Genomic DNA, 10512 nt, shown 5'->3' on the forward strand with positions numbered 1-10512 from the left:
TGAGAATATGCTTTAAGTGTTATAAGGCTTTTGATATTTAAATTTTGATGAATTTAAAGGATTCCAGACTCGAGATTGAAGGCTCTTTATGGTCATTACAAATAAAAACTTAAATAACATAAATATACTGACACATTATAAATAAAACACACACATACACACACACACACACACACACACACATATATATATATATATATATATATATATATATATATATGTATATATATATATATATATATATATATATATATATATATATATATATATATATATATATATAGTCACACATCTCTATGCATACCCACATATCTGCTCATACGTACACACATAAATAAACATATTACAAATAAATAAATATATACCCATTAAGACTGGGAATTAACATTGCATGGTTGGACTGAACATGAGTTCTTTATGTGTATGTCTCTGTAATACTGATTAATTTAACATCAGGAAGCGTAACCACCTCTATTAAAAATAGAGGTTTTTGGCAGTTCGCTGGTCTGGAGCAATCAGGTGTGTATTAATACAATACCACAGTCTTCCCAGGACTGAACATCCCAATATATCTGCTCCAAGGTCAGACAGTACAATGCTTAGCTGGGAAAAAAACAAATAAATAAACAAGAGCTTCATCTCACACTCTACAGGCCTCAGGTAGCATGTTACGTGTTCAAGTTCATGACAGTCCAATTAGAGAAAATACTGAAAAAGTATGGCTTGTTTCAAAGGGTTGACAGTAGAAAGCCTCTTCTCTGTAGCAAGAACGTGGCAGGGGTTTGATGAAAACCAAACACATCATATCAGCAAAAACACCTCAGACCAGCTGTGAAGCACAGCGCTGGAGGGTGGAGGAGAGATTTGGACTGGACACCTTGCAGTAACCACGTTGCAGCATGAACTCCTCTGTATACCAAGGCCATCTTGGACCAAACCTGGTAATGCAACAGGACAATAATCCCATGCTCTGCAGCAGCAAATCTGCACAACAGAATGGCTACAAAAGAAAAGAATCAAGATGTTGCAGTGGTCCAGTCAAAGTCCGAGTCTCAATTCAACTTAAACACTGATATGAGTTTAAAGAGGGATGTGCATAAACAAATGCCTGCAATAACTTTCAGGTTATTGCTACTAAATGTGGTTCTATAAGTTACTGAGTCATGGAATCTACTTAGTTTTTCATAGACCGCACAGAGTCTTGTGAAAACCTTCTTTTCCTCATGACTGTGCATGTACAAGATTGTAAACTAAAGGTTTTTACATGGAATTCCCCAACAATAAATTTCAGTCAACATGTTTGCACATGTACATGCACACATAAAACTGTGAAAAAAAATCAGCCTTTCAGCCTTTCAATGAATATTCATTTTGTGAATAATGTTACAGTGATCCTCTGCCAAATAGCTATAAGCAAAAAAGAAAAGAAAAGAAAAACATCTGTCAGATTTGCTAACCTCTCAGCTGAAAGCAAAATGTTCCCATGATGAGAGAGTTCTAGAAAAAAAATCTCCACCGCTTTGGCAAGATTCCAGCAACCAAACCCAAAACTGAAATTAATAAATAGGGGCTACACCAAATTAGTATATCCAGAGGTTCCTCCAAACAACATGTCACTATCCAGCCAAAACGTCTAGATTCCAAAACCCAAAGCGTGGGCTGTGGTGAATGCCCCAGAGCTAACAGCTCAAACTCTCAATTTAGACATTTAGACATGTCACAACGCTACTAGAATTTGAATAACTAACTTCAGTTCATACCTATTAGTTATGATGTAGTTTGGCAATTTCACAAACCAAATGCCATCAGGTAAAAAAAAAAAAAAGTCTGGCCATATCTGCTCTGCCAAAAAACTCATAGACAAACACTGATGTAACCTTAGCCCTCGTCCTCAGACAGATACTTGTTGTGGATACTTCCACCAAAAAGCAGACAGAAACTGGCAGCCCTTTAGGAACCAAGGAAAAGTTTTGTCTTTACTAACATTCTCTGTCACACTAAAGATAAATCAAACACTGGTTGGTCTCTTCTTGAGCTCAGGCCTTTCAGCCTGCCAAATGGTTGCATGGTTTATAAAAACTGAAATTTGGCTATTTTCATCAACAACAGATGGATTTGCGAACCAAAGGAAAATAGAGTCTAATGCTGCTCTCTTCCAAACTTCAACCAAATGTAGTTATCAAAGAAGTTAAGGAAACCAAACTAATCAGAACCCTGTGCTTTCACACTACAGCATACCACAACATCACATCTACAAGACAACAAGTAGGTCGCATATATTACACATATATTACACGCACACATTACATTTATTGTTACATATATCTGCATGGTGCCCATCAAAAGTTGGATTACGGTGGTACATCAGTCGTCATTTACTTATCGAGGACATAAAATATTCTCAAATTCATCGTTAATAAATAAAAATGATGTGTGCATATTTAATATACGTACTGTAAATCTATGTATGCCTAATTTTGTAACAGAACAGTTTTTTAGTGGGTGTGGGTAAACAGCAGGAGTGGAGGGCAGTGGGTCTACGGCCTGAGAGGCCTTCCTTTTCCACCACCACAGCTCCTTCTTCGCTCCCACTACACTTTGCATTCCCAAACATCTAACTCACCACTGGAGCTTGCGTCATTGTGCCCTGACTCACTCACTAATGTGCATGCATATGCACAATGCACACACACACAGCAGAGCAATGGCAAATTACTGGGCCTCGTTTTCAGGATCTGGTGACCTGAAGCATTTCCTCTTTCCAACACAGCACCAAAAATCTAGGAAGCGTGTATCCAACACCGAGCCAAGGCCTTTGGAGTGTTTTCCTTTGGTTATAAATGTGTTGTCAGAGTGTCTGTACATCTCTTGCTCTCAGGGTAAAGTCAACAGCTGTGGAGGTCATTCATTAATCTACCATGCCTGGGCTGACATTTGTAAGAGGGCCAGACTGCCTGTAACCCCTCACTATCTGTGATATCACAGAGCCAGCGATACAGCGGGAATAAGGAGAAGCTGTCTGCTCGGATGCACCTTGGCTTCCTGCTTTTTCTGTCTCTTACCATCTCTTCTTCTTTTCATCACTATTTGTTACGCTGTCGGTCTGAGTTAGCCAGAAGAGCTATTTTCCGGCCTGTCCAATGCTACTCAAGCTCTTTCGATCCAGGAAAAACAAAGAATGTGAAAACAAAAAAATGGAAGTGATGGACACTTTGAAAAACAGAGCCATTCTTAGAAAAGAGAAAAAGGGAAAACAAAACAAAATAGCCCCCGCTTTCACTTCTTTTTTAGATGCTTTTAAATCACATCAAGGATGACTACCTTGCCTTGGAATAGGCTTATCGAGCAGCACAAGTCAAATCAATCTGTGACCGCAGAACAAGGCCTTGGATCCCGTCCTTAAACTTCACTGCAGTATATTCATGTGTAGTTTTGTATTTTTTTACTTTCACTTTTAGGTCGAAATGACTGAAACGTAGTCACATTCAAAGTATACGTAACCTAAACAGACACACAAATTATGCTGGTTATAGGTTTAGCATCGATCATGTTATTGACAAATGGCTGTATTTTATTGAAAGCTAATTTTTTCCGTGCGCTTATACTTTTCTCTCGTCATTTCTTTTTCTTCCCATAACTGTTAAAACTGTTCACAACTCCTTGAGCTTTTTTTTTGCCAGTTTTCTTTAGGTTTCAGTATACAGTTCGGTATACAACCACAGATCAGCAAATTTCTTACTTTTTTTAGGGCAGATTTCCTACGAGAGTGTTAACTTTTGTAAACTTGAGTGAATTTATGCAGATAAAAATGCAGTGCAGTTAGTTCCCACATAAAGTGGGGGAATGTGGTCTCACTTCTATTTATCCGTCTTTACATAACACTGAAAGCTTATGTTTGATTTGTTACAAATCAATAATGTCAGGAATTAAAATAGTCTCTCCATTGTTACACTATAGCAGGAAAAGTGGGGAAAGCAATGGGAAATATACACTCACCATTCATTCCTCAGGTATACCTGTTTAGTTTCTCATTTATGCAAATATCCAATTGGCCAATCACATGGCAGCAAAGTAGCGCATTTTAGGAATTTGGGCACGATAAAGACAACCTGCCAAAGTTCTAACCAAGCATCAGATTAGAGAATAAAGGCAATTTGAGTGACTTTGAATATGGTATCAGTGATGATGCCAGTTGGACTGGTGTGAGTATTTCGCAAACTGTTGATGTACTGGGATTTTCTCACACTCCCAGAGAACACTGAAACATCAGAGAACATCGAAAAAGAGAAAAAAAGAGAAAAAAAATCCAGTGAGCTGCAATTCTCTGGGTGAAAATGCCTCGTTGATGCCAGAGGTCAGGAGAGCATGGCCAGAGTCCATCAAGCTGATATGAAGGGAACACCGAGCCAAACAACCACTCATTACCACCAAGGTATGCAAAACAGCATCTCTGACTGCACAACACTGAACCCTGAAGCAATAACAGGGAAAACCACACCACGAGCCACTCCTGAGAATAGGAAACTGTGGCTACAGTTCACACATGCCCACCAATGTTAGGGAATAGAAGCTTGGAAAAGTGTTGCTTGCTCTAATGAGTCTCAATTTCAGAATTTGTTGTAAACAATATGAAACCATGGACCCATCCTGCCTTTTATCAGCGGTTCAAGTTCATGATGGTGATGTAATATTATCGGGGATATTTTGTTGGCACATTTTTGTTATCTTGATATCAATGGGACTGTCACTTTATGACCAGTGTACCCATCTTCTGACAAGCCATGCCACAGAGATCAAATAATCTCAAACTGGTTTCTTGAACATGACAATAAATTCACTCTACTGAAATGGGCTTGACAGACCTTTGGGATGTGGTGGAACTGGATTTTCCTATCAGCAATCTGCAGCAACTGTGTAATGGGCAAAAATCTTTAAAGTGTTTCCAGCACCTTGATTAATGAAGAATTAAGGTAGTTCTGAAGGCAAAAGGAGGTCCAACCTGATAGTAAGAAGGTACACTAAATAAAGTGGTTTTATGCAATAATGATAAGGCTTGCCATAGTGTTTTCTACCTTCTTACTTATGTCCAACTTTATTTTTGTTTTTTCCCTTTGAATGCTGTTCTGACTCCCTTCTGACTCATAATTAATAGTTAAAACCAAATGAAGAGTTGAAGGAAATTACCACCCTGCTGGCCAGGATTGATGAGACTGGGACAGTCAAAGCTGGAGAGTCAAAGTGAAAGGATGCTAAAAAGTTAGTACAGAACCTACTGTGGATATTAAGGAGGTCAACTTTACTACTTTTTAAGCAGACAAGGACATGAACCTTTGACTTTACATTGAGTATATCTCCTTTTCGGAACTCACAAATCCGTCCCTAACCTTTTTCGCCAATATGGACCTTTCTGCAATGACCAAACTGTCACAACTCCACAAGCTAGAGATGACACCCGTGTACGTAATACCCCAGTATCTTATCTGTTCAGAGTAAGTGCATAAAAGGAGAAGAAATGCGTAACTCTTCCTTTTCCATCCTTCCAGTTGGCTCCAATGGGAGAGGTCTGACCTATCTCACACTCCTAGAGCACTAAAGGGACTCAGTGATCCTTTATCTGAGCATGAAAAACAATGAGTGGATTCCAGCAACTTCTTGGCCTGTCAGTGGAGGAGAATATTCCACAGATAAACACATAATGCGTGGCTGATTGTGTTATGAAAATGAAATATTAACCTTTGGATAGAGTGATATACTTTGGTTTATGATTTTCCGCTGCAACATTTCCGGTGTTTTTAAGGAATATGATTTTATACTGGTAAACATCAAAAGATCAAAACAACAGGCAGTGCTACAATGATGTAATGCAAGCGGCGTATTAAGGCCCAACGGGCAAAATCTATTACATGTGTTGCAACAAGTAAGAGCAGCAATTTTATGACACACTGGAAGAAACAAATTAGACGTTCTTCTCTGAAATAGTCAGCTGTCCTTTGACCACGGAGAACAAAAACAAATCGCTTTGACCTACACTTGGAAAATAAACGGTATCATTCACACTGCACGGCTCAAAAGTGTAGCGCGATGACTCGCGTGGCTTCGACCTCTCTCCTGACTCATAATTAATGGTGAAAACCAAATGGAGAGGTGAGGGAAAATCCCGCCCCGTTGGCTGGGAGGGGTGAGACCGGGACAGTCAAAGCTGGAAGCTGGAGAGTCAAAGTGAGAGGACGCTGGAAAGTTAGAACAGAACCTACTGTGGATATTAAGGAGGTCTTTACTTTAGTGCTATTTTTAAGCGGACAAGGACATGAAACTTTAATTTTACATCGAGTATATCGCCTTTTTGGAACGCACCAATTCTGCATCTTTACGCACGAGAGGAAAAAAGAAATAAAACAACAACTTCGACATTTTTGTAAATCTGCTCATTTCAGGGATGTTCAAGCGAGCCACATCATTCTGACAGGTAGGATAACTTTCTAGCACACTGTTGCGGGAGCGAAGAAAAACACACCGATTGCGCAAAGACTGTGCGCTAACAATGCACGAGCTCTATGTCATTTTTGATAACTTTCACAAAACAGGAAAGTCAGGAAGAGGAAAGTTACACAGAGGCAGGATTTCAATTAAAGCCTCTGGCATTTTTTACTTCTGTAAAGAAGTTGGCTGTAACACTGTGCCTTCTTTCTGAAACTGGAAGAAACTTCATCGTCATTGTGAGGGGGGCATTTCTGGATCATTTAAAGACCTTTAAAAAAGTATTTTCTTTTTTTAAGGAAAGAAAGAATAATAAATGATGACATGAACACTCCCCAGACTCATTATTCAACTATAATGCCAAAATTGTAAGTACTTGAAGTAAGTGGTAGTGGATAGAACAAAAGAACTGGCAGTTTAGATCATCTGATTTTTTTCAGTTTCTTCATGAGACTGTGTTTTATTTAACTTGTAAGTGCCACTGCTGTCTTTGTCAGGACACTTGTCTGAAGGGATTTTTGTTCTGATGTACTTATTTGCTTAGTTGCATAGCTTTAAACTGGCAATACTTTCCTTTTTTTCAATGCAGATTTGATGTTTCTATAGAATAATCTTCTTTAGTTCCTAAGCTCAGAGAAAACCGAATAATTTTTTTAACGTTATCTTTTAACTTTTCTTTACAGGCTCCTCAAAGGATGTGACTCTGCCAACTTGAGCACCCTTGCCTCTGTGTCCAGTGCTGTGCCGCCCTCTGCTGTGTGACCGAGGAAGGTCAAGAAGGGCCAGGCAGTATGAGTAATCAACTGGAGGAGGGGATGAACCAGGTCATCATCATCCACTACAACCACTCGGGAAAGTGGGAACGGCCTCGCGTCAGTGGGGCCTGTAAAATGGTGCTGCTGCTCCTCATCTGCGTGCTGATTGTTCTGGAGAACATTACAGTTCTCCTCGCCATCTGGAGGAATAAGCGCTTCCATAGCCGTATGTACTTTCTCATTGGAAACCTAGCGTTGTCAGACCTGCTGGCTGGGGTGGCTTATATGGTTAACATCTTTACCTCGGGACCCAAAACCTTCTTCTTGACGCCACTGGAGTGGCTGGCCAGAGAAGGCAGCATGTTCGTAGCCCTCAGCGCTTCCACCTTCAGCCTTCTGGCCATTGGGATCGAGAGGCACATGACAATGGTGCGTCTGCGCCCCTGCGAGACAGCAGGTCGAGGTCGGCTTCTAGCACTGCTGGTAGCCTGCTGGCTTGTGTCGGTACTGCTGAGTGCCCTGCCCAGCCTGGGCTGGAACTGCCTAAACAATCTGCCTTCCTGCTCCACAGTGCTGCCACTCTATGCTAAGAGTTATATTGCTTTCTGCATCAGTGTGTTCAGTGCCCTGTTGGTGGCCATCATTATACTCTACATCAGGATCTACCGTCTGGTGACCTCCAGTAGCCGCAGGGTGAGCAGCCGGCCTTCAGAGCGATCATTGGCCTTGCTTCGTACGGTGGTTATTGTGCTTGGGGTTTTTGTCATGTGCTGGTCTCCTTTGTTTCTCCTGCTCCTGCTGGATGTTGGTTGCAGTCCAGATACGTGCCCTGTTCTCTACCAGGTGGACTGGTTCATTGCCCTTGCTGTACTCAACTCTGCCCTTAACCCCCTCATATATACTCTGTCCAGCAGAGAAATGAGAAGCGCATTTTTCCGGTTGCTGTGCTGTTGTCAGACCAGCATGGAGCACACCGGGACTCCTGCCGTGGGCAACCCCAACCTAGGGACAATCATCCCCACAGGAGAAAACAGCAAGACAAGTTTTGGTGGAGGAGGGGGGAGCGGGGATGGGAAGTCTACAATGAATAGAGGGAAGGTTCCCACACCTGTGAACTTAGACAACAAGCACGGAGATCCCTCCGCCACTGCCGTGCCCCATCCTTCAGGGCCAGCAGACCTGCTTTCAGCTGTACTTGTCAAGGCGGGAGCGCTGCCAGCCCTCAACAAGTTTTAAATGGAAAAGCCTAAATGAGGCGTTACAGTTACACAGAAACAGACTGGTCTGATATAATCCTGCTACCAGCCACTTTTTGCTTGTACAGTGTTGTTTGGGTAGCATGGCTTAGATGAAGTATTGATAAAATAATTCAGAAATTCATTTGGAACCAAATGCATCTGATTCTGAATCATAGTACAAAGAAACTCTTTTAAAGCCACTATTTACAGGAACTCAGATGTCTTTTCCAACACTAGAGTCGCTCGAATACAGCGTCGGAGACTTACTTGGATTTAGAAATTTCGACATTGAATTCATATTGACTGGGGATGCGTAAAGTATGATTTACTCTTTTAGTGTTTTTGTCTGTCATTGAGTTTATTTTTTTTTTTATCTTGTCATTTTAAGCAAAATGATCAAATTCTTGCACTTTTCTCTTTTTTTGCATGTACTATACGCAGGAAATCTTCAAACACCTGCATTTTTCATTACTTGACTTGATAGACTATTTATTTTCTGTGAAAACATTTGCCACCTTAATACTACACAGCAGTTTTTTGTTTGTTTTTTGCTTTGTGTGCATGAAACCCATCATGGTACTAGGACTTTACTGTTCACTTTATTATTGATTATTTGCAATGCACTGTGAGAGAAACCTATTCTATAAGTTTAGTGCCAGACTAGCAGCCTCATCAGGCTGTGATGTGCATAATTACAAACCAAAAACAACAACAAAAAAACCTGTTGGTTGAAGGAAAAATGACACTGCTAGTAGTTGATTCTTACCACTAGTGGGCAACATAGTAAAGTATGCCCTGATGGTAGTGCTGCAGGAGGTGGTGTTAATTTGTGGGATTCAACTCATGGACGTTTCAGGCTCAGCTCTTCATTACTATTCTTGGTTCATCTTTTCATCAGTCTAATCTAGTCAACAGAAGCTACACTGTGAGCAAAATCGACCTGGCTAATAGCGACAATCATGAAAACTTTAGGGTCTCATCAGCACATCTACAAACCACTTGCCCATCAACTAACCACTAGTAAATACGAGTGTTGGATGTGAATTATTTAAAAGTTGTAGACTGTAAATGACATTTATGCTGAGGGTGATGTATTGCCTGATACGTTACATAGCAAATAAAATTCTATTCCCTTTTATCCGATTTTCATGTGTCATTTTGTTTTATGGAATCAGGGGCTCGTTCCGAATCCCCTTCCTCTCATTTCGGCTGTCCCTGTGATCGCAAGCTGCATAAATTTGCTAAAGAATAGTCATAAAACCCGATGATAATAACCTTTTGCCAAATGAATGGCAGATTCTACTACTATCAATCCTCTAAAGATCCTTATTGAAGCCTAAGCCATGAATTCCAGACATTTATTAATGTGCGGTATAATTTTCCATTGGTTTATTAATTTCTTTTCACAGAGGAGAGGAGAAATGTCATCAGATTTAACCTGCTGCACTCATTTAATACCCTAATGGGAGCACGTTCCTGCTATCTTACACGCCTACACATGCAGACATGGGTCAGACGCTGATGAATAATGCAAAAAAATTCTTCATCCTTATTATGACTTGATCTTTCCAGTCAGTGAGGTCATTTACCGATAAAAGCCGTACTACTTGTGGCTACTGTGGAAAAACAGTCCAGGTGTTGTATAAATTCTGTGGAAATCTTTTAGGGTGTTTCTTTGACAAAAAAAAAAGAGTGATACCTGTGTGAATGCTTTGATTGGCAGAGTATAACAGATAATAATCAGATGTGTAAGCAGCATAATGTGTAAAATGTATTTTCTAGACGTTGATAACTAAAGACAAGGAAAGAATTTGTTTGCTTTTGTCCTAAAATACTGCTGCACTAAAGCGTACTTTTACACTGAGCTGACAAATGAGCAGAGTTTGATCTTTTTACTGCACTGCGAGACCCGACAGGTGCTGTCAGAGTGGCATTTTATACTTGCCTCAGCTAAAGGATGTGTCTCGGCTCTGCACTTCCAGTTCTGATGAAGAGAGACAGCGAGGACGCAATATCGGCCGAACATTTCCAGCTTAAAGGTC

General features: G+C 40.5%; 1 protein-coding gene across 1 annotated transcript; it reads left to right on the plus strand.

Moving 5' to 3' along the window:
- Positions 1–6219: 6219 nt before the first annotated feature.
- On the plus strand, positions 6220–9599 carry s1pr3a (sphingosine-1-phosphate receptor 3a). The gene is made up of 2 exons (XM_063466341.1): positions 6220–6466; positions 7161–9599. The coding sequence occupies exon 2, from the start codon at positions 7269–7271 to the stop codon at positions 8466–8468; it is 1200 nt and encodes a 399-aa protein (XP_063322411.1). The 5' UTR covers positions 6220–6466; positions 7161–7268; the 3' UTR covers positions 8469–9599.
- The last annotated feature ends 913 nt before the right edge of the window (positions 9600–10512 follow it).

Source organism: Pelmatolapia mariae, linkage group LG23 (genome assembly GCF_036321145.2).
Source record: "Pelmatolapia mariae isolate MD_Pm_ZW linkage group LG23, Pm_UMD_F_2, whole genome shotgun sequence".
NCBI classification, from domain to species: domain Eukaryota; kingdom Metazoa; phylum Chordata; class Actinopteri; order Cichliformes; family Cichlidae; genus Pelmatolapia; species Pelmatolapia mariae.

What these genes read in the sequence shown, in the direction of transcription:
- s1pr3a (XM_063466341.1), top strand. Translation starts at nt 7,269, where the DNA reads ATGAGTAATCAACTGGAGGAGGGGATGAACCAGGTCATCATCATCCAC.